At 41.8% G+C, this 25,564-nt stretch overlaps 2 protein-coding genes across 2 annotated transcripts in view; one reads left to right on the plus strand and one right to left on the minus strand.

Moving 5' to 3' along the window:
- TXNL4A (thioredoxin like 4A) overlaps window positions 1-25,564 on the plus strand; it is a 246,335-nt gene that overhangs the window by 124,492 nt on the left and 96,279 nt on the right. The gene's annotated exons all lie outside the window — the stretch shown is intronic.
- Window positions 1,953-25,338, minus strand: KCNG2 (potassium voltage-gated channel modifier subfamily G member 2). The gene is made up of 2 exons (XM_063129798.1): window positions 24,580-25,338; window positions 1,953-3,015 (listed from the first exon to the last, which is right to left on the minus strand). The coding sequence occupies exons 1-2, from the start codon at window positions 25,336-25,338 to the stop codon at window positions 2,197-2,199; spliced, it is 1,578 nt and encodes a 525-aa protein (XP_062985868.1). The 3' UTR covers window positions 1,953-2,196.

Consider the following 25,564-nt stretch of genomic DNA (forward strand, 5'->3'; position numbering starts at 1 on the left):
AGCAATACAAATGGACTTTAAATGGTAATATCATTAAGCAATCCTCCTGAGAGAAGGAACTTCACAAAGCTGTATTTTGTTTTTATGTCACTTTTTAGCTATCTTTTGTATGTCTTATATTGATTTTGATGGTCTGCAACCATAATAAATGATTGATTGATGCTTGTGGGCTCCTGGTCAACAGCTGCTTGGCCACTGTGTGAACTGAGTGATGGACTAGATGAACCCTTGGTCTGATTCTGCATGGCTCTCTTCTTATGTTCATACATAGACAAGAAATAGGAAGCCTGGTTTATATGTGATATAAAATGACTTTAATAAGTAAAACAAGAAAACAAGATTTAGATTGTGTGTCTGAAGATAATTTTATTTGCCATTTTTATTTTGAAATATTTTGGAACAAGTAATAAGGAGAAACAGGAAATAGTAATTTTAAGCTTTGTTTAAAATAATCAATTGCTCTTTATTAAGGACAGAAGCAAATTTATTTATTTATTGTTAAATGTAGCTATTTTGTCAGCCAAAACATTGAATTTAACAGTAACCTCCATTTGTCCTCACTGTTCTGGAAGTAGTTCTTTCCTCACAACCTTGCTGACCAGAAATCAACATAAATCAAGAGAAAATGGACATCAGCTTCACTACCCTTCTCTTCAGCTAGGACCCAGTTTTCCTAGGCTAGTGGTGATCTTCATTTTTGCTCAGATCTAAAGCACCTGCTTGTCTAGGGTAGTGGAAGTGGGGCTTACTACAGCTAAATGCTGTGAGTAGCTCCTCCCTGACTGTAGGGGAATACAGGTGGGAGGCATTGTGCTGTGCTAACTCCTCTTCCATCATGGCATTCTTTGCTGCTCCTATTGCCTTGAGGCAGTCATTTTCAGAAGCAAGACCTGAAGATATTATTTTCATGCTCCTTATGTAATCCAACCTCTGGGGTTGGACAGATGCCTTCTGTTCATTTCATCTTGTATGTGTAATTCTCTCACATCCAGGGGAGCAAACCTTTGCTCAGATACTTGGTTCTACATCTTAAGGGCAGCTTTAGATGTTGCGTAACACTGAGGAAAACTAGGAAGTGAAAGTGACCTGTGCGTTTCTTTGTGCAGCTTCATGCGTGAAGCTGAATTTTTGCACATTCTTCTTTCTGCCCCAGAGTCAAGTGTGTACACAAGTTATACCTGCATTACTTGTGCAGACTGTTCTCTCTGCCTTATGTAGCCTCAACTCAGTGGCTGTTCTTTTTTGGGAAAGAGGCAGCTCCATACCTATGGTCACAGCCTGTGTTTGCTATGGAAAAGGAGATGTTTTAACTCTGCCTTTTGGTTGTAAGGGAACCAGAGGTTATTGGCCCTCTTCCAGCCAGTCTTAGTGATGCTTTCTTACAAGTTGAAAATCATGGGTACAGGAGGATACTAGACCAGTTGAAAGAATAGTCATAATAATGTCATTTAAAACAATGTACATTCAAGTCTGAGCAAAGGAAAACAGATTGTATATGTCTGTCATCCAAGCTAGGATGCAAAAGCTTACTGTGGTAAATCTGCATGTTCACTAAATAATGCATAAAGAGCTAAAGCACACATCAGATCTGTCAGCAGGCAGCCAAAATTGTAGGTATTGGGTTTTTTTTATTGAAGAAAAAAACTGAAACAGAGAGGTAAACTAGTGATACGTTTGCCAGTTAGCCGGAAAAGACCCTTTATCCCTGTCCTTAGAAATTCACCTTTTATCTTTTCTGTCCATGAGAGTATACAACAACACAAATCCATCAGTGGTGCAGGGTTTGGGGAAAAGAATTCTTGTGCAATATACCATTTGCTCCAATCTTATGTGTAGTCAATGGCACATGTACTTCACCCTGAATTTGGGGGACTTCGTTTTTAAGAAGTATTTTAACAATGGTATTTCCCCCCATGTGCACAGTAGAAATCTTTCTTAAACTGCTGTTCTTTCAAGAGCATACAGCAACATTTTAGTGCTGAAAAGTCTCCTGTGTTTTAAGGATGCTGAAGCTGAATTCCCCTCAGTATAAGTAACACAACTGGTCACTTAAGTCATTGCTCAATAGGCAGTCTTTCTCCTTTACTGTATGTGGCAATTCCATGATCTCAGTGGTTCAGTGGTTACTTCAGATATGTAATATCCACTTGCCCATCTTTTCCACGCGGTTTCTGCAAGATTTTAATTTGGTCTGAGTCAGCAATTCTTATTTCCCTGCTGATTCTCAGTGTGAATCATCTCTCCTTCAGTTCCATCTGGACAGATGGACTCTTCTTCCTGAGAACTATCATCATTTGGAATGCTGTTGCTTTCTTCCACCTGATGAAACTGTCTGCTAGCAGCTCGCTGCTGTTCTTCTTTAAGCTCTATGTAGGAACGGGAAAAAGTGTGGAAAATGGAAGTGACAGGGAAAGCCATAAGCAAAATGCCGCTCAATATACTGCTCAGGGCTACCACCTGTCCTGGAATGCTACGGGGCACCATATCACCATACCCAACAGTTGTCATAGATATTACGGCCCACCAATAACTGCTGGGAACACTAGTGAATTCATGTTTGGCTCCCATTTCACTCTCTGCCAGGTAAACCAGTGGGGAAAAGAGTGCCATGGCAACACAAAGGAAAAGGAGTAGTAGTCCAAATTCCCGAGTGCAACGGCGCACAGTAAGACCCAGAGTCTGCAGCCCCAGTGAATGTCGGGCCAATCGCATGACATACAGGATACGAAGGGCTCTCAAGGTGCGGAGGACCAGACCCACTCTCTCTAGATACTTGTTTCCAACTCCACCACTACCACCCCCAGGCTTGTTGCTGGTTTTGGTAGAGGCCATATCTACAATCAGAGAGATGTAGAAAGGCAAGATGGCCAAGACGTCTATAATGTTGAGTGGGGTCTTCAAGAAGGCGCACTTGCTCTCTGCCTGAATCGAGCGCAAGATGAACTCAAAGGAAAACCAAGCCACACAGACGGTCTCCAGCACAAAGATGTCATGGCACTTCTGGGAACATTCACCCTGTGGGGAAGGCAGAAAATTAAAACAATCATTTAGCAAGTCAGGAAAAATGTTCTTTAGTGTAGGATATTACTTTCAGAAAGATCATGTAGAGTGAGTTTGTGTGTATGTGTGTTTTAAACTGTATAAGCCAAACTAAACACAACTTCGTGCTGTGGTATCTTGGAGACCAACTAATTTATTATTGTATGAACTTGCATAGATAACAGACTTTTTCCTCACATGCTCTACTTTATCCACTTTATTTTTTGTCCCACATTCTTCAAATTCGATCTAGAGGTAATATGTTATTTTTAGAAAAGCCCTACTAAAAATAAATAAATGGGGTGGTTGTTACAATGTTTGCCAATGCAGCACAAAGAAGTAATGAGTTTCGTGTATAGGTCAGGAATTGAACTTGATATATGAGGCCTGATACTTTGTAAAAAAATTGAGAGCAACTACCTTACAGTATGGAGAGCTATTGAAAAGCTGCTTTTGTATGAGAATCAAACAAAGCCCTATTCTACAAAGCAACTCCAATATCTAAATTAAAACTAATCACTGCTATTTAAAAAAAAAATCTCTAGGGGCAGAGAATTGTTTGAATGAGTGATTATCAGTTCCTCACTGGAAAATTAACAGAGCCCTCTTTTAGAGTCTGTAAACAAACTCACCTTCACAGCACTTAAGCAACAATGAATAATAATGATGATGGTTTTTCTTTGATTGCTTATCTCCACTTCCAAATATAGCTGCAATTCACCACTACCTTTTTGCTATTAACTTCCCTGTGAGAGTTAATCACCTCTAGCAAGTCAATAGAGTGTACAACAGATACAGGCTATTAGGACAAGCATGAGTTGTTTTCTCTAGCATATTTCATGTAATACTATATTCTGACACTAGTGAAAATGGAGACTTGGAAGCATTTATAGCACAAGGATAATACTCTGTGTTCCTTCAAGAAAATTATGTAAGAACGTAAGAAGAGCCATGTTGGCTCAGATTAAGGGTCCATCTTGTCTAGCATTCTGTTCACACAGTGGCCAACCATCTGCCTGTTTGCAATCCACAAGAAGGACATTAGTGCAAAAGCACCCTACCAGTCATATTCCCCAGCACTGGTTTACATAGGCGCACTGCCTCTGATACTGGAGGTAGCATATAGCCATCAGGGCTAGAAGCCAATGATAGCCTTATCGTCTATGAATTTGTCTAACTTCTTTTTAAAGCCATGGTTAGGCCATGCCCAAGTGCTGTGAGCCCTATTACTTTGGAGCCAGAGTTTGATTCAGAGTGAGATCAGGAATTCAGGATGATTTAGAACCCAGTCCAGTCATGGGAAGCCTGGAGCCTGAGAGCTCAGGTCTGTCTAGCTTCCCATCTGGTCGCAGAACCCATACCCTGCATTACTTTTCCACGTATCTTTGTGTAAACATTTTTCTTCAACAAATAGCTATGTCATGGCAACCTTTCACTGATATTCATGCAACATGCTAATGAAAGGAAAATTCAAGCATTGGGAAGTGAAAGGAATGCTTCCAAATTATTGCAGCTTCAGCAGATACAATTTGCCAGAGGACTAATTAATACACCTATGTATACTAAGTGCAGTATATAGGGCTGATAACAAAGAACCAATTCTAGATGTGGGAATTATCACTTTAAGCAAAAGGAACTCAGCTGTGCATTTTTATTCCCATGTTACATTGTTTATGTTAGCGTCATTTCAGGTTAGTTAAGGTATAATAAAATAAGTAAATACTGAAAAGTATTTCAGTAATGCATAAAATTCCCCCCTACTGAATAAAAGTATCCTTTGTCTAATGCGAATATAGATCTTGATTTCATAGAATCATAGAATAGTAGAGTTGGACAAGGCCATCGATTCCAACCCCCTTCATTAGCAGGAATCCACCTTAAAGCATACCTGACAGATCGCTGTCCAGGTGCCTCTTGAATGCCTCTAGGGTGAGAGAGGCCATGACCAACTTAGGTAATTAGTTCCATTGTCATACTGCTCTAACAGTCAAGACGTTTTTCCTGGTGTCCAGCCGGAATCTGGCTTCCTGTAACTTGAGCCAATTATTCCGTGTCCTGCACTCTGGGAGGATCGAGAAGAGATCCTGGCCGTCATCTGTATGACAACCTTTCAAGTATTTGAAGAGTACTATCATGTCTCCCCTCAATCTTCTCTTCTCCAGACTAAACATGCCTAGTTCTTTCAGTCTCTTCTCATAGAGCTTTGTTTCCAGACCCCTGATCATCCTCATTGCCCTCCTCTGAACACGCTCCAGCTTGTCTACGTCCTTCTTGAATTGTGGAGCCCAGAACTGGATGCAATACTCTAGATGAGGCCTAACCAGTGCTGAATAGAGGGGAACCAGTACTTCGCGTGATTTGGAAGCTATACTTCTATTAATGCAGCCCAAAATAGCATTTGTGTCATTTACAGCCACATCACACTGTTGGCTTATATTCAGCTTGTGATCTACAACAATTCCAAGATCCTTCTCGTTTGTAGTTTTGCTGACCCAAGTATCCCCCATCTTGTAACTGTGCACTTGGTTTCTTTTTCCTAAGTGTAGAACTTAGCATTTATCCCTATTAAATTCCATTCTGTTGTTTTCAGCCCAGCGCTCCAGCCTATCAAGATCACTTTGAAGTTTGTTTCTGTCTTCCAGGGTATTAGCTATCCCACCCAATTTTGTGTCATCTGCAAATTTGATCAGCGTTCCCTGCACCTCCTCGTCCAAATCATTAATAAAAATGTTGAAGAGCACCGGGCCGAGGACTGAGCCCTGTGGTACCCCACTCATTTGTATCTGTTTCCTTTTTATACTTTTATACCATATTATTTTTTATACTTGGGCATGTACCCAGCTTTGCACTGGTTGGAATAGCTCTTAGTTTGATACAGCAAAGCCTTTAAGCAAAATTACACAACTGTTCAGAGTTGGACACATAGCTGGCTGGAGGGATCCTGGGGGATGTAGGGCATTTTTCCATCTAAGCATGCCTATGAATGTGCCCTAAGTGACTTTTTCAAAAAGCTTAGACAAATTCTTGGAGGATAGGTCTGACAATCGCTATTAGCCACTGCAGCTAAGAATGGCTAATAGCCATGTTTACAGGAAGTAACATTCTGATTACTAAATGGTGGGGCAACCAAACTGCTTGAGAGTTTCCCAACTTGCTGGCTACTATCAGAGACAGAATTTTATATGAGGTGGGTCTTTGGTCTGATGCAGCAATATAAGTCTTATAGCTTTAATATATGCATGTAGTTTTAAAAGCCCATTAGCCAGCACCCTAAAAAATATCCCTATTGAAAATGCAACTTTGGACCAACTTTTATCATGCTTAACAATTTACAAAATCCAGGACATGTGATGCTTTAAAGTTCAATGACGCTATACAGAGGTGGGTTTTTTTCCTCAGAAGATGCTGAACAACAAGAGTTTGATAAACACAACAAAGCTTTTGAGAAGAAGAAAGGGTTTTAATTATCCTCTCTTCATTAAACACATTGTTTCAGAAAACTGATTTTGGGACTCTATCATTCTTGCACTGCTGCAGAAATAATTCATTATTTAAAGATAGACCATCCATTCCTGGAAGCTAACAGAGCAAACAGGACAGCAAGGAAAGGCTCTTGCCCAAGTGAACCTAGGCAGAGTTCAAGAAAGGGTTGAGCAAAATGGCCAGATTCAGACTAAGGGGGGAATTTAATACTACTGCTGAGCTCCTGCTCTATCTATTGTACAAATCGGACCCATTGCTCATACAACAGAAACTAATGGTTCAAAAAGCAGCCCAGATATCCTGATAACCTGCAAGCACGACTATCGTAAGAAATCCACAGAGCCTACAGCAGTGAATGCCGGAATGCTATGTTTGCATGTGTATATCTGTGCACAGAGAAGCAGCACAGCCTGGTGTTTTTGTTTTAATATAATGCAGACTCAGTAGTTCTGTCATGAGTAGATCTGAATGTAGGCATGCCTAATCTAACATGGCAGGCATGACACATTCTTCATAAGTAAAACCTGAGGCTGGGACACAGCCCTTGCAATATAGTGGGATCTGTTACTATTTCTCCGTGAGCCCCTGCCAAGGAAGTGAGGCAGGTGGCTACCAGGAGCAGGGCCTTCTCTGCTGTGGCACCCCGGCTGTGGAATGAGCTCCCTAAGGAGGTTCGCCTGGCACCTAGACTATATTCTTTTAGACGCCAGGTGAAGACCTTTTTATTCTCTCAGTATTTTAACAGTCTATCAAATTAATTTTAACTTTGCTGTTTTAAATTTGCATTTTAAATTTGTATTCCTGCCCTGCTGCTGATTTTATCCTGTCTGTGCTTTTATATTGTATTTTATATTATGGTTTTATACTGTTGTTTTATACTTTGAATGGTTTTAATTTTTGTGAACTGCCCAGAGAGCTTTGGCTATAGAAATGCAATAAATAAATAGACAAATATTTCACCTCTAACACTGAACACACAAAATCATGCATCACGTTAAGAACGACTAGCTTTTCGTGCTTTTCAGATAGCTCAAAATCTAACATTCTTTTTTCTGGCCGTTATCCCTGCCTCCCCACTTCACTGTCACTGCCTTAATTTTTTAAAAATGGGAAATTTTCTCTAGTATGCAAAACATCTAGATCAGCGGTAGGCAATGTGGAGCCCATGGGCACCAATGCTTCCTTGGTCATCTTTGCACAGATGGAGCTGCTCAACTCCCCCACTTTTTTGAAATATCAAAGTGTCATCCTGGCCACTGGGATCACTTCAAAGCAAAGTGAGGGCCTTTAGCCACTCCCATCTTCTTTTCCCATGAATGCCTTTGGACCATGTGTGGGGCTCAAAGACAATTTTACGAAATGAAGATGGCGGATTACTGCAGGCTGATGCTTTCAGCTGCAACGCATGGTACCCACCCACGTTATTGTGGCGCTCAAGCTAGTTTCTCAAACTGCCCAATGTGCCCACAGGCCCATCAAGGTTGTCTACCCCTGATCTAGACAATTATTAATTTTACTGCATTAGCCGCAAGTAAAGAAGATTAAGGAGAGACATGATAGCCATCTTCAAATACTTGAAAAATTGTCATGCAAAAGACAACAGAGTTTCTCCACAGGGCATAACTAGAACGAACTGGTGGATGTTGAGGGAAGCAGATTTTGCCTAAAAATAAGGAGAAACTTCCTAAAAGTGAGGGCTGTTCAGCAGTGGATTAGACTGCCTCAGGTGGTGGTGGGTTCTCCATCGCTGGAGGTATTTAAGCAGAAACTGTATTACTATTTGTCAGGGATGCTGAAGCTTTATCCTGCATTGCAGTAACTAGAATCACGAGATGACCTCCAAGATCCCTTCCAATTCTATGATTTTATGACATGGAATTCCATATATATCAGAAGCATGCAAAGATAATATCTGATCCAGTGAAATGAAATGTGACTGGTGGTGTGTGGACACAGTTATATTCATACTGAAAGGCTGAGGCAATTGTTTTGTGGACAAAGAGAGGAGGTATATTATGAAGACGAAAATAAGACCTCTGATTGCAGGAGAGAACTATAGTGATTAGCGTCAATAAACCCATCTCAGGAAAACATTTGCTCTCATAGACTTCATTTCTGTGCAGTTAACCACACTCCAGTTAGCTGCAACGCCATAGCATTAAAGATCTGTTTTATCTATTGGAATCTTGTTTTCCATCCTTGGACGATTAGTCGCCCTTAAACATATGTGCACCCTTTGTATTTTCTATTTGCATCCAGGACTCGAGTGTTTGCTGAAGCAGGAAGGAAGGGGGCTTCTCTATGGATGTCTGGGCCATGCTTCCTGCCAGTGAACAAGACGTTTGACATTTCTCTTGGATACAGTCTGTTTCAAGTGAGTCATCTGGCTCACAAATGACCTACTGCTTGAAACTAAGCAGCAACTAATCATTTTGATTGAAAATATACAATTAGAGCTAGGTTTGGCTTTGGATTGTCCATCTGTGCCAATATTGGCTAAGGCATTCTTCTGCTCTTCTTTTAGTCCTAATGCTATATTTAAAGGAGACAAATTCACAGGAGCTTTCTCAAAAATGCTTACGAAGCAATCATTTGCCTAAAATGTTAGGCTGCCATTTTCTTAGAATGGTTCCAGTTAAGTTTAGTTGCTTTTATACTGTTGGGCTCTCTAAAGAGCTTTTCCACCTAATCTGGAAAATGTATATTAAGCAGGATGTAATATTCCTTCAAGGCCTCATAGCACTATATCTCAGTTGTACACTGTACTGCAGCAGAATAGTCGTCATGCTGTCTCCCACTTCAATTTAATACTAAGGAAATGTGTGTTTCACACAGTGAACTGGGAGGTGCGGTGAGGTGCAGAACCGCCAAGGTAGATTAAAAGAAAAAAATCATTTAAGCCTTGGAGCAGGAAATTTTAAAAGTAACAAGTATACTGCTGTTTTATACTTTGAATGGTTTAATTTTTGTGAACTGCCCAGAGAGCTTCGGCTATTGGGCAGTATAGAAATGCAATAAATAAATAAATAAAACCTATGCTTAACGCATAGTCAATTGTAATGTATACCGGAGAAGTGGTATGTATGTGTCCCAAAATAGCTTGGGCCTAGTACGGGGAGGTTCTGCAGCTTGTCACTATTGCCATCAAAAACAATATTCAACAGAGGCTTCATGTAACCACATTCCATATAGTTAGTCCATTGCAAAATGATAAAGGCAGTCACTAATATTCAGTATATGAAGACTTAGACCTTTGTAATTTTCTTGTTATCCCAATTCTTACCTAGATTTTGGATGCAATGTATTCCTATCATTCCATTTCCGGAAATGAATTTTCACAATTTGAATAACTGACTGCAGGTAGGCAGGCCAATGTAATTCAAAGAGCAGCATATCTGCCTCTTGGCTCACTGCCCATAACCTCTAGATTAATATATTTAATTGCACTCAATGAACACTGCCAAATTTCCAATCTCAGGATAATTGTCTTTGAACAGTTTTGCTGGCCTTCCATGAACTTTTGACAGGAGCACATGGAGCTACAAAACATAACACCCATGTGATAGCCTAAAACTAATACCCAGAATCAAGTCTTCAAAATAGCCAGGGAACTTGACTGAACTCAAGTAGCAGCCTTATATCCCTACATTTGGTGAAGCAAAAAGGCTCTATCTAAAAGTCCTGCCTTCTACTGCACCCCAAATTCATACTCCCTCCCTTTTGGTTCAGGCATACCAAGTCCATTGCCTTCATTCTTTATTGCTCCAATCTCTCCCCGCATCTTGGCTCTCCTCCTCTAGATGTCACACCACCAATGGAGCAGTAATCATTGGGGTGGCCTTTGGGTGAGACATGAGGGTTGGGGCAGAAAAATGCCCATTTACTAGGACATGTATAAATGAAGTCATGCTTTACCTATTCCTGTGTAAGAAGACAGGCTGAGACGGATACATCTGTGGAAAAATAGTGAATGGTATTCTACTTTTAATTTGTCAGCGAAGCAGGGGAGAAACTGAGAGCCTTCAGGCACCAAATGGGTGCTGGGTCAAGGAAGATATGGCAGTGAGAGGAGATGAAATTGGGTAAGACATGTGGAGAGACGAGTCCTTGCTTTAACTTAAGAGATGTGAGGTCTGTTATTACCCAATTATTTTGTCTCATCATTGATACCGGTTAATGCCACGTTGATGACTGTGGGAAAACTGTCCAGTTTTAGTTGAAAGACAACTGTCTGGTTTTGTTAGGTTAATTAAGCTTAGAGGATAGCTCCTAGCATTCACACTCCCATCAAGTGTGAAGAGCTGTTTATTTGTTGAATAAAGCTTTCTGGATGACACGGTGGACCTCTTTATTGTCTCACATCTCGGAGGGATGGCTTGGAATCATGACAGTGATAGATACCAGGAACAGGTTGGGGATTCTACTTGCCTACTCACTGCTGAACTGCTTAGTAGACTTCCTAAGGATTTAATTTTGGAGATGCTTAGGTTCATAGTATTGAGGGACTTCAACATTCATGCTGGGGCCACTTTGTCAGGTGCAGCAAACATAACAGCTTCCATAGCAGCATCCATCCGTCCCTCCCGGTTTATTATGGGAACTATACTTGTGCAAGGTCACCAACTGGATTTACTGTTCTAAACAGGGTTCTGATGGTTTGATGTTCAGAGGCATTTAAATTATTCCTTTGCCATGGCCAGGTCACCTCATCAAGACATGGATGGATAGGATTGGTCACCTCTGCAAGACCAGGGGACCTATTAGAATTAGCCTTCTCCAGATACATACATATCAAATTGTTTTCCAAAATGTTCTGGTGAATTTGAGGAGAGATGTTGGAGGTGCAACATGTTTGATGTCAGTCAATGCCCTGTTCAGCTTGGGGAACAAGTGCTAGACCAGAATAATCAACAGAATTGCTTCTGGCATCCTCTCACCTCCTCATTTTGTAGGATACTACTTCATTTCACTTTGTGGGAAAGTTGGGAACAATGAAATGGAAAAGGAGTGGCTGAAGACTTGTGTGGTATATGACCACACATGATAGTGATCATTTGTAAGCTTATTATGTAGCTATTAGGGGTGTGCAGAGTGGGTCTTCTCAACCCGGAAATTTGGGGGAAAGCACTGTTGAGCGGGTTCTCCACTCTGATTTTCAGAGGGGGTCCATCTCTCCATACTGCCAGATTACTCGTCGGAAAACTCCATTTTCGGAGAACTGCGCTATTATCATCAATGTAAATTAACCAAAATCCATACATTTCTGTCATTTTTAAAGATAAAGAGATGAAACTTGGCACGATGATAGTGCTTAAGGAGGATTTAAGACACGCCAAGTTTAAAGCAGATCCCTTTATCCCTTGATTTTTAAGGATTTTTTTTAAGTTTGACAGCTCAGCTATCAAAAGTTTGACAGTCAGCTGTTCCATCAGCCTATGACAATTAACAAAATGCTTACATCTCTGTCATATTTAAAGAAAAAGAGACGAAAGTTGGCAGTATGATAACTCTTAAGTAGGGCTTTAGGCTTGCCAAGTTTGAAGCAGATCCCTTCATCTTTTAGGATTTTTTTTAATTCCCCCCCCTCAAACCCACCCACCCACACCTGATTCTGCGTTAATTCACCCCTGTGCATTTATGGAGAGAGCTTTACTTCACTGATCTCTTCACTGGAAGAGATCATCCATTGCTTTGGGATTGGGTGTCATCAATATGATGATTGGTCAGCATATTGGTCATGAATGGACATCAGAACCAGCTGTATATTTTATTAATTAAACAGCGAGGACCAGCTATCTCAACAACCAACAAGCCCCTGAGGGCTGTGGTGAACAGTGTATACAATTAACAAGCTGAAATTCAATTCAGATAAGGTGGAGGTGATGCTGGTAGGAAATCTCAATACTGGGGTTATTAGTCTACTTGTGACAAATGAGAGTAATAACTACCACCTGAGAGATGCAAAGGTTGAGGAGCTACATTAATCCATACATTCATTTCTAGGATTGACTATTGTAATGTCTTATACGGTTGCCCATGCCCATGAAGACAATCAAGAAGCTACAGCCATTTTAAAATATGCGTGCTCATCTCCTAATGGATATTGAGAAATGAGAGCATATTCAGCTGGTTTTATGACAGTACTAGGTTAGATGGACCAAGGGCTTTACTAGACGTACCTGTTAATCCGGGCATGTGGAGGGGCCAGCCCGTGCTGCAGCTAATATGGGCTGTCGCTCCTAGCTAGACATCAGATGTGACGGGGTAAAGGAAGCCCCGTTGCGTCTGCCATTTTTAAAATGTTTTAAAGGGACAGGAGCGAAGGAGCGCAGGCGTGCTCAGATAACTTTTTTTTTAAAAAAAGTTTTCCCCACTCCCCCTCTGCCCCCCATCTCCCTCTCCCCCTGGCCGCGATCTCCCTCCCCGCAGCCGCAATCTCTCTCCCCCCGGCCCTGATCTCCCCACCCTGGCTCCGCTCATCCCCATCTCTCCTGCCGGCTCCACTCTCCCCCCCCCCCCGGCCCCGATCTCTCCCCCTTGCAATTTCCCACCCCCCAGCCCGATGGGCAGGAGCGCTGTACCCAGTGTGCAGCTTCCCCCAGCTACTCGCGAGTAAGCCACGTAGCTGGGAAAAGCCACGAAACGGGCTAGACCTTCCATGGCCCCGGGCTCAGCCCATGGCTGCAGAAATACTGGGCCAAAAGTAGTGCCGGTTATCCCGGGCCAAGGGAGGGTTGACCCCGGGCTGATCCCAGGATCCCCTGTGTGTCATCTGGACACACAGGGGTGAGCCTGGGTATCAGCCCAGGCGCTCAAGGGTCTGTTGTAGCGTAAGTCCACTTCACATCTAATGACTTCAGAGGGCATGGAGGCATGGTTCTGGCTTTTTTGTATCAAAAAAGGAAGCCGCTAGCTGTTTCATTTAATCACATTAGAAGGTGCACTATATATCAAAACAATATAGAAACAACAGAAGCCATTAAGTGGAAATTGCTTTTTGTGTCTGAAATAAGGTTTACGCTTGCTTTGTGAAATAAGGTTTCTAGTTCTCAATTTGTCTTCATATACATTTCCTACCCTAGCTCCTGCAGAAGGCAGAAATGGGAAAAACTAGAATAAAAAGTGTGTAAATTAAAACCAAAAATATCTAAGAGCATCAAGTGCCCTGTATGAGTATTAATGACTAATATTTATTAATCTTTCTTCTCCAAGATGGTCTCCAACTGAAGTTTACCGAACCACACATTCTATTAACATTTTCTTAATTGCAGCAGTCCTTCACTTTGTAAGTTGAATACAGAGAAGAGAGTCTATAAGCTAGCACAGAGGTTACCCAAGTGATTACACAACGCATGATAGGTGACTTGTGAGAAAACCCACTGCTTCCATAATAACAAAAATGGGAATGGTGGGATGGACACGAAGTGCCTTCCTCAGCATACCCAATAGGTCAGAGGGGCAGCTCCTTTCTTTTTAACCTTAGTTGAGATGAGAAACTGGTGTACAATAAATGCTGAGTTTTTTCTGTAAATCCATTTACATCTGTCACTTAGGCATTCTTCTTATCTAACCTCCACTATTCAGAGCTAAAGAGAGAGGGGAATATTTCTTGAAAAATAAAAGACAATTGAGGCCAAATATTGACAAAAGTCATATTGAACTAGTACATTAAAATATATATTGTTTTTTAAAATAAGCAGGTAACTATATTTAATTACATAACTGCTGTGTGAAGGAGTATTCAGAATATTGCTCAAAGCAAGGCATTACTATTTATCTAAGGAATCAAGGCGGTTGCTACAACACTGAGATGTGGATATTCCTTCCACTTGTCTCCCAACACCACCTTCATATAAGATGGCTCCCATTGTCCTTTAAAACCAAAGGAGCCTTGCTCACAATTTCACAGCACAGCAAAGCCATTAGCCCATGACTGCTACTGGTCTGGGGCAACAATTAAGATTTTAACTCCAGAATTCTGCTCCCTTACAACAGAATCTGGATTCTAATCATAAAACTGAAGCACTCTGGCAGCCGCAGGATAATGAAGGAGCCGCAGGATAATGTGCTTGTCCCTATTGGGTTCCTGCCTATTCCCTCAATTCCTTGAGACTGTCCATTTATTTATTTCAGCCAAAAAAGGCTCTCACGGCGGCTTACAAAAGTTTTTCTTGACAGTCCCTGCCCACAGGCTTACAATCTAAAAGACATGACACAAAAGGAAAGGGGATTGGGAGGGAGGAGGAGGAGGGGGGAAAGGAAAGGAAATTCAGGCACTACAATCTTAGTTGCAAAGTTCAGCAGTTACAGTTGACAACAGGAGGGAGGGGGCTCTGAGCTGGAGCTGGACCCAGGCACGGTGGAGAGGTGCCTGGCTGCTGCTTCCTTCCTCACTGGTGGCCTCTGCAGAGACAGTTGGTAGCAGGAGGGAGGGGGCTCTCAGCTGGAGCTGGATCCAGGCATGGTGGAGAGATGCCTGGCTGCTGCTTCCTCCCTCACTGGTGGCCTCTGCAGTGACAGTTGGTAGCAGGAGGGAGGGGCCTCTCAGCTGGAGCTGGACCCAGGCACGGTGGAGAGGTGCCTGGCTGCTGCTTCCTCCCTCACTGGTGGCCTCTGCAGAGAAGAGGTCCATTGCAGCCCTCGGGAGCAAGCAAAGCAGAGAATGTTGTTACTACTTTTAAAAGTAGTAACAACCTTCTAAAAAATTAAAAGTAGTAACACTGGGCCTGTTCAACTGACATGCTAAGCCATGGTTAGGCCCTTAACCCTTTTGCAGCAAATGGTTAGTGAGCATGTTTAAACTGTGGTTACGTAACCACCATGGATAGGAATGGTTCACATGATTCGCTAAGCCATAATGTTTAGCTCAAAATGCTTAACCTTCATGGTTTAGTGTGTTGTCTGAAAAGGGACATTCTCTGCTCTGCATGTTACTACTTTTAAAAGTACTAACAACGTTCTCCGCTCTGCTCACTCCCGAGGCTGCAATGGATGGTCTCAAACAACTAAGGAAATAGGCAGGAACCTCTGAGGTAAAAATCCAAGACAGAGACGCCTGGCGAAGTGGAAGTTCCACACCCACTTCCACATACCAATGTGTTCAGCATTTCCTGGGGTAGAAGAAAACAAGCATAAATTGGAGTCCCAGAGGGGGATGAATATCCAGATGAACCAATTCTGGAACAGCCTCATCCTCAACCATGCAAAGGGCACTACCATGGTAGAACCTGTCATCAGTCCCAGTCACTGCTGGATGTACACCATGCGGGTAACAGTCTGAGTGGATAACTCTCTTGCATGGCATTGTCAATACTGGTGCACGGACTGGAGGAAGGAATGCTGGACCCTCCATACAATCCAAGACTGCCCCAATGAATTGGATTCTCTGTGTAGGAGTTCAGGTAGAGAGTGAGGTCCTGCAGAAAGTAGCAGCCATTCATCAATGTAGGTGTACACTGCCACTCCTTGGACATGAAAGTGAGCTCCCACCACACCCATGCACTCAGTAAAGACCCTGGGTATGGTGCCAAGCCTGAGGGGTAACACTCAAAACTGGTAGGTGTTGGGCTCAATGGGAAATTAGAGGAAGCACTGGTATTTTCGATTGATGACAGATCCACAGGGTGAACTAGTCGCCTTTCTGTAGGAGTGGGAGAATGGATGAGAATATGATCATCCAGAAATATTTGGGGGCAATAAAGGTGTTTATGTCTCTGAGATCCAGGATTGGTCAAAGCCCTCTATCCTTTTTTGTAATGATGAAGTAACAGGAACAAAGTCATTGTGAAGCTGATGCACCTGGGAATTTTTCTATGGCATCCTTCTCTAAGAAGGGCCTCTACTTCTGTCCACAATGCTAGTGATGGCACTGACTTTGATGAAACTAATGGAGGAAGCGCATTGAACTTAATCCTGTAACAGTTCTATATTATGGAAAGGATCCAGGAGTCCGACATGAGATGTGCCCAAGCTGGTAGAAAAGGAGCCAGACAAAAAGAACAAAGACGTGTGTTTGTCAAAGACAGCATTTACCATTGCCGTTTGCTTCCTGTGATTGCTGCAGAACTTGGAAGGTGAATACTGTAGCTTTGTTACCAAGGCTGATGGCTAATGAAAGAATTGACAAGCCGGGGACCATGATTGCTGATAGGACAGTTGGCAAAACCACCTACATGGTTTGTATGAAGCAGGTTGTTGTTCCAGTCCCATATGCTGAGCAATATTTTTCACTTTCTGCACTGAATTAATGGCTTCGTCTGTTTTTGAGCTAAACAGACACTCACCATCAAAGGGAAGGGTCTCGATATGTGACCTGGCTTTCTGAGAAAGAGTGGCAGAATGGAGTCAAGCATGCCGCTTCAAGGTCATGGATTCAACAATCACCTTGGCATCATAGTCAGTCTGATGTCTCGCTATGTTTATTTACAGATCAGAGAGCTGCATGGCTTCATTATGGAAAAGCTTTGCCAAGTTCTCCTTGTCCTCTGGGAGGTGCTCAAAGAGGGCTCCAACTTTTCCCCACAATAAGAATTGGTAGCATGACATTGACTCTTGATAATTAGATATGCACAAGTCCAGTGCTGCTGATTAGTAAATCAGGTGGCCCATGAGATGCAAGCATCTGTCTTCTTTATCCATAAGAGAAGAGTGAACTCTTTGTGACTTCTTCTGAGAATCCTCCACAATGATAGAGTTAGGAGGTGGGTGCATGAACAAAAAGCTAGCGTCCTTCTCTTGCACCCAATGCATATTCTCTAGTCTTTTTGTTGCTGGAACCACAGAGGAGGTGTCCTTCCAGGATTGCTTCATAATTTGTAGCAAGGTCAGTAATAGCAAGATCACAACCAGAATTGACGCTTCTGTGTATACCATAATGAACACAGGGTCTTTCACCCTTGCAACTCGTTGCTGTGTACAATATGGAGTACCTGCCTCCAAATTGGGTTCATATCCTCTGATTAGGAAGGTGGGTCTAGATTGCCCACTGCTACATCTGGTGATGAAGAAGAAGGAACAAGGTAAGAAAAGTATGCCAATTCCAATTGATAATAATCTGTCACCAACTAGGGGAACACCCCTGGACATTACCTGGAATGTACAATGGTAAATTCTGCTGACATCTTAGGCATATGAATCAACAAGGTGTTCAGAGTCATGGCCAAGCATGAGCCTGGGAGTAGCATGGAGAACAGCTAAATGGATGACATCACAATCTGTGTCTGCTGTGATGGCAGCATGACCAATGGACCAGGAACAGACGTCAGCACCCACGAGACTGATGTCAATATCAACTGAGTTGTTGTGGTGCCGTAGTATGTATTGACCACAGAAGCAGGACTGAAGGAGGCAGGAATGACCCCCAGACTGGAGGAGGCCAAGAAACTGTAGCCAACAATACATGTCAGTACCAAGCAGGGGAGATGTGTCTTGGATGGCAAGGACAATCTTAGTAACATTCCTCCAATGTCTGCCCTCCATACCCAGAGTACAATACTTGTTGTGTCAAGACAGTAGGTGCCAGTTTGAACGCCTGTCCCAATCCGAAAGTGGCACCGGGATCTGTGTCTGTGATGCTCATATAACCTAAAACCAGAATCTCTTTGACTCAAGGAGCAGTAGCCCAAGAATATGGAATCCAGAGAACCTCTCTGATTGAGAGACCGATAATCCTGGCGACAGGGAGATCAGTCCTGGTTATGAGACAGTTTTGCAAGTCTGTGCTGGAACTGGCAATGCTTCTTTGATCTGATCTTCTGATGTAGATGTGATCAGTGCAGGATCCTGCACAGGATCAGTCCCTAGAGCTCGTTCCCTAAGGCAGGCTTGAAATGAGAACCAGTGAACTGAGCATCGATGGAGGAGGTGGTATGGTCAACAGTATGATCAAGACGGCCAATAGCTGACCTGACCACCACTTTTCCAATTTCTTTTTCTTTGACTCTGAAGAGGATTGGTGCGCTCTGCCTTTTTCCAATAGTTTCTTTACTACTGTAAGCTTCAACAACTGCTTATTTGTGGGTAGACTAGCATGGCCTATATTCAGGGCACAAGCTGGGGTGGAAGCAGTCTCTGAAACTTTAAAAGGGTGAGGTGAGTGGGCAAGGGTCTCTGATGCCTCAAGGGAGTGTGCCCTTTGACACCTGTGCTATAGTGGGCTTGCCCTGATGGCTCCACTGTTTCAAGGGCTTTCTTCCACAAAGCAGCCCACAGCCTGTCAGACCCATTACATCTCACTGTTTTCTAAAAGCTTGTCAATGACAGCAGGACTAGACTTTATGCCTTTCTCACAGGCAGAAAAGTCACAAGAAAGGGGGGGGGGGGAATGAGAGGCCAGAAAGACAAAGCAGCAGAAGAAAACAGCCTGGTAGTTGTACCAATGAACAGAGAAGTTCCCCATGAGACTACCGCAATGGTGGTTGAAGGAGAACGGAGGGAATAGACAGGAATCCATTAGGGACATGCATACTGGGATGGTGAGGGAGGGTTTCCTGCCAAAAATTCCTCAGCTATAGAAGTTTCCCAAACAGAGCTCCGCGCAGCACAGAGCCCCTATGTGTGATGCACAGAGACCACAAAGATGATTTTTCTATATGTGATAAAATGATATTCCTTTATTCTTAGCATTGCTTTGGCATTGCCATATTAATAAGCAGTTTATCATTTCTCTGATGAATTAACTATTTGCGCTTTTCACTTGCCACTACCAGTTAACATTAATATGTTGCTTCAAGGAGATTACATTTCAGCACTAGCTTATAATCATAGGCTTTAGACTATCTGTTTTATCCTGAAATTACTTTTTGTAGCTGTCTTGGCAGCACTGCCTGCCTGAGGACTACTGTAGCTCATTCACTTCGGAAGTGCTTCAACTATGTAAGTGCTCTTTTTCTAACTATACACAAATCATATGTTAATAATCCTGATAAAATAAGGGGGGAGTTGTTCACTGTAACTTACTTTAAAGACATTGCACCGATTTACTTTCTCCGTAATTTTAGATTTATCAGAATATCATTTTCTCTTTCTCTGACACATATTTGTATGATTAGGACTCAAAGCAGAATGCGGGGTGGTATTAGGAGATACATCAAGGACACAATCCACCAGTAACTTCTCCTATGCAAGCTCCACTGAACTGAACGTGACTTGTGCAAGAGCATATCCATGCTATAAGATCATTGTTGGAATGTGAAAAGCAATGCATGATCACATTCTGTAACTCTTATTTATAGCTGTGTAGTGATGGAATGAACTATTCAGAGACAGCTAGTGAAAATAACAAGAGAACCTATACAGATGACCAAGTTGCCATGAGGTTTGTATCATCCTGCCAAGTGGCAAGGAACTTTTTACCACAACATCATGGGCACATGGTGTAGTAAAATGTGTGGCAAAATTATAGGGTCATCGATAATCACCCTAATTTTAACAGAATTCTCTCCCCAGCACCCTCTATAATGATCAAGACACTGATATTTTGTCATAGCAAATTGACTCAAATGTGGTATGCAATAAGGAATCATCCTGAGATTTAATTGTTTTTAAATTCCATAAACTAGGATCTAAAGGGCTGCTTGCATGGAGCCAAAGGCACTTTGGCTTGTGCAATAGGGTTGCCCTAATTTCACTGATTTCCCCCTTGGAATTCCAAGGGGTCCCCCAAACCACAGGAACAAGTTCTCACGGGAGAGCTCTGTGGTATGGATGGCTTGTGGTTGTCTGGATCCATGTGATTGAAATTAATGTTTATTTGTTTATTTATTCTTACATTTTGATAGAAACTATGTTATGACCCAATCAAATCTCTCAACTGCACAATGTTCAAATGATAATTTATTCTGTTTCACAAGAATCTGACCCTATAGACTATGTCAGTTAAGTATGTGTTTTTACTCTCGTTCATTAAAGGTTTTTTTTGATACATTTGGGTAATAGGTGTATGTAATCCTATCCAATGTGTGTATTTTTCACTCATTTTGGGATGTTCCCTCTTTAACTCTATGTATTCCATTTGGAGCATTTTCTGAGCAGTATTCATTTCAACACAATTTTACACATGCACATTTTTCCCTATAGTGAACAAGGTGTAAGATTGATAAGTATTCTACAATGTCATGTTCCTATTTATCTGCTTCCTAGAAACAGTAAGTATGTTGATGGATGCTTTTTAGCTATCAGAAATGTTTTTTCCTAGCATGATAAACTTTTCACTCATGGTTAGCAACCATGAATGAGACTGCTGCTTTGCAAACAACTAAGTATATAACCTGATATTAAAAACATATGACTCCATCGCCTGCCAAAATGACATATGCAGAGAATACACTTGCCCTTGAAAGAATAACTGGGCATGATCCAGCCACAATTAAGCACTTCAAAATCTCACTGGTTTTCATAGGAGAGATTTAAGCATGTGCTTAACTCTCCTACAAAAATAGACGAGACTTTAAAATGTGTTAAAGGAACAAGATAGGAACAAGCCACAGCGGGCTTTCTCCGCTGTGGCACCCCGGTTGTGGAACGAGCTCCCCAGAGAGGTCCGCCTGGCGCCTACACTGTACTGCTTTCGTCGCCAGCTGAAGACCTTTTTATTCACTCAGTATTTTAACACTTAATTTTAACTTAAATTTAAATTTTACTGTTTTAACTCTGTATTTTAATCTTATATCAACTTTGCTGTGTGGTTTTATCCTGGTTGCGCTTTTTATATTGTATTTCATAATTGTGTTTTAACCTGTTGGGTGTTTTACTGTGGTTTTAATTTTTGTGAACCGCCCAGAGAGCTTCGGCTATTGGGCGGTATAAAAATGTAATAAATAAATAAATAAAATAAATAAAGATATCTCCATTTATTAGGTAACTAGTGAGAGTGAGTACCTTCTGTATGCATTGTATGGAACCATATAGATCTAAATTTTGCAAGCATTTAAGTAAGAATTTTGAAAAAAAATCAGAAAAATCTTGTCAGAATTTGGTGAGGTTTGCAGATATACCGACTATCATTGATTTGACCTTTCTATCACCTAACTCAGCAAAACGGTACTGAGTGCCCATCTTGCTCTAAAAGTAGCACTATTATTTACTGTGTTCCATGAACAAGCAAAGAAAGGAGAAGTCATTACAAGGGAATTCCACCCAAAGGAGAAATTTGTATGGAACTGTGGAGCAGAGTTTGAATAAAGTGTTGTTGAAGGTGATGATTCACCTTTTTCGTCAAGAGATTGCTGATCTGGAAAATTAAACAGGCTTCTGTTTACACATGAATTGTGAGCTTCAAAACTTATAGATGTGCAACATTTTCATTTTAAAGAAAAAACATCCTTGACCTTAAGTTCCACCCTTCTAATTCATCTTCAGTTGCCATATGCTTTGTACCATATGTCTCACTGACTAGAGCCAGTGAGAAATGGTTCAATGAGCATTCCACTTCTATCGTGAAAAGAAACAGATTCACTGTGAACACCATGCTGTGCTGAATCAGAATGATGAAAATACTGCAGTGATCACAAGAGACTAGGGATCGCCAATCACCATCATGTTCATCTGAAAAACCCTTTTGTTTTTGAAATCATGCTCTTTGAGTGCACATAAAATCTCCAGGACTTTTGTGGATGCTTGATAGACATACCTGCAAAACCCAATGATTTGGTGTGCCTTCACCTCCCCATGTAGTTTCCCTCACCTCACAAGAGAAGGAACTGTGTAACCAGCAGCGACAGGAAGCACTCGCTCAACTATCTCCTTTTCTGAGGAAAAATAGATATCTTGGAGAAGGGGGAAATGTAGCAGGCAGAAGAAGACTCTCCAAGGCCTAGAAGTTGCTGGCAGGCCCCCTGACAAGCAGTGAGTGATTCAGAGAGCTGAACTATGTGCTCCAGGATTTCCCCATCAGGGAATGCAGTGCATAGCATCATTTGTAGCCATTAAGACACCCATGTGGTGTTTCAACAGACATGCTCACAACATCCTGATAACGTTTGCTAATCCTCCCTTCCATGTGGGCCTCATAGTGACTGCAAATTACACTGTGTGCATCATTTCCTGCCAGGGAATCAAGGGGCACGTAGTCGAGCCCATGGTTCACCCATAGGGAAAAGATGCTTTTTGCATCACTTGCTGTCCCACTAGCTACTTCAAGGCTGTGGGGAACTCTCCTCCACCTACGATCTACTCTCCCTTCCCCAAGGTGAGTCTTTTTGTCATCTTCATGGAGGGAGAAGGTTTTACAGGTGGAAAAGGGGTGGAATATGAGCCCAATCAGTTTCCTGCTTGGGAGACTGTATCCACCTTGATTCAGCTGGCTGTTGAAAGTATGAACAGGAGTGTCAGGACCCCGCAACTATTTATGCGTATGCACAGCCTTTAGTAGATAGTGGTTACTAGTGCAGGATGCATCATCCAGGCATGTAACCAAAATTCCAAATGGGCCATAGGAATAATAAAAAAAGGTTGGGGACTCCAGTTCTACTATATCCCTCTTTACTCACTTTTTTTTTCTAAATTAAAAAGCCCCACACATTGTAACTTTTTCTCATAGGGGCATTGCTCTACCTCCCTCGTTGTCCTTTTCTGCACCTTTTTGAGCGCCCCCCAAGAACTTCTCCCTTGGGCTGGAAGAGCTTCAACACCTTTGCTTTAAGTCATTTATGTATAAGCTAAGAAATCAAGGCCCCGATACAGATCTTTGGGAGAATCTACTTTTTACATCCCTGCCCATTTATTACTACTCTTTGCTTCTTGTTCTTTAACCAGTTAAAGGTGGGATCATGTTCACACCATCCCCTATTGTGGCTCAAATTCCCACCTCCTGCTTTCCAACTCTGTGCCTTATGGAGTGGGCCACGAGAGTCCTGTGCTTGATGCCCTCTCTAAAGATGACTAGTATAGATAGATGTCCAAAACAGAGAGGGGAGAAAAAGTACCCCAAAAAGAATAAGAAACAATACACTATTGAAAAATATATAAAAAACATGTATTATAAATCAGCCAACAATGAGCACAATTTTTAAAACGTATGCATTTCCTGGCTAACCTGTTTTTTTCTAGAAATGGGGAACTCTTAATTCCTAAACGGTATTGAGAAGGCTTTTTAAAAAGGAGAGTCCTTTTTAATTTGAGACATTGAAATACAATCTGGAGTTGGAGCTCCTTTTCTACAATCCTGTGCATTTAATACAAAGTAAATCCCACTCAATTCAGAAGGATTTACTTCTGAGTAAACATGTTTTGGATCAAGCTGTAAGTCAGGCTTAAGCCTAAATCGAGGGGACTTGGCTTCCTAGGAAAAAGAGCTCTTTAATGCCAGTTCTCCAAATAAAAGGGCTCATTGTTTCCAAAAAGCCCACCACACTGTCCACCCACCTAAAAGCCTGTAATTCTACATATAAACATAAATAAACATAGTAGAAAACTATTCAGAACATACAACAAACTCACATTTAATTTCAAAAGGGGAAATTTCTCAAAAATGACTTGAAAGAATCAAATCCCATTAGGAACGAGCAAAACACACACCAATGACTCTGATATTATGAGCAATCAAACAGGAAAATCTGAGATGTCTTTGTAGAACTAGGAAGTAGCAGAGATGTGAAGGCTCAAAATCTTACACTTCTTTCTCTCTAAAAAGAGATATTAGCAGCAATAATTAATGAGATGGCTTTAGCGAATGGTTATGCATGAGATTAGTTGAAAAAATATTAAAAATAAAAGGTTGGATCCAACGTTTCTGATAGAAGCAGAAGAGGTGGGACAATGGCCAAGATGTAGGATTTTATAAGGCATCTGCCCAAATAATTTTAAGCAAGCAATTTTCTAATAAGGTGCTAACTTTCACACAGATAAAACAGAAATGAGTACATTAATGGGAGGGAATCAGAATGTATACTTGGGATGAGGTACAGAAAGACTGCACCTGCTCTTGATGCTATTTTCAGTGTCAGACTGAATGAAAATGAGCTGGTGCAGAGGCATACCCTATGAGGTTTGTTTCTATGCATATTCCTGGCATTTGAAATATGATTGTATAAACATTGTTTCTGTTCATTATGCACTTACCCGCTCTTCTTCTTCTCTGAGATCTGGCATGGTGCTAATACAGAGGCTAACTGCCGTGATGGCAACAAAGGAAACAGATATGCAAGCAAAGATCTTTCCTGGGATCCCTGAGTGAGGATTCTCCACCATGTCCCTGAGCTTTCTCATGCACAAACGCAAACGGCTGCTGTCCTCCTCAAAGGCACATTGAGGCTCTTCATTAGTTACCATTTCACTCTCAAACAACGCGGCTTCTGCCATCTCTTCCTCTTTCTGTCTCAGTCTTTTTTTACAGCACCATTCCAGATTTTCCTCTTCTATCCCCCAGTAAACCAACTCATCTTGGAAAGAGAGCGCACACATTTCCCTGAGGAGCCTTAGCTTCCCAGCTGTCAAAAAAGTCATGATGGTCCTGAAGGCACAAGGGTTGCGGTCAAAAAAAAACTCATTGCAGTTGACATCATAATCATCACAGATATCCATTATCTCATCAAAGTTGTTGCATGATTTTAACTTTCCAAGCCTGGTCAAGGGACAATTCTCTAACGTGGTCCATGGAATCCTGTATTTGATGCCACCTACATTGATGATCACATACCTGGTCCGGTCCTCCCGGCAGGCAAAGCAACACAAGTCTTCCCCAGGACGCAGAAGTTTGGCTTTTTTGTAGAAGAACCCTTTCTTCGTCTGCACTTCGCAAAGTGTCTCCAAGTTGTTGTAAGAGTAGGAGGTGAATTCGGGATCTGCTTTCCCAGGGAGCAGTGCCATTTCCTGATACATTTGCTACGTTCATGGGGGTGCCCAGCCTAATCAAAGAAATGGTAGATTCTTGTCTGGTGGGGACACAAAAGGCCAGTCTAAAAAGAATAATAACAATAAAGCAAGAGTGCCAGTTAGTATTTTTTTATCAAGGCAAAACAAGGTTCTTATGCATTTTCTGATCTATTTAACATTGTGTTTCCATTTGAGAAACTTCGTTGAGGTCTTTCCCACTTCCTACAGTCTC

The sequence above is a fragment of the Elgaria multicarinata genome, chromosome 7 (assembly GCF_023053635.1).
Source record: "Elgaria multicarinata webbii isolate HBS135686 ecotype San Diego chromosome 7, rElgMul1.1.pri, whole genome shotgun sequence".
Lineage (NCBI taxonomy): Eukaryota > Metazoa > Chordata > Lepidosauria > Squamata > Anguidae > Elgaria > Elgaria multicarinata.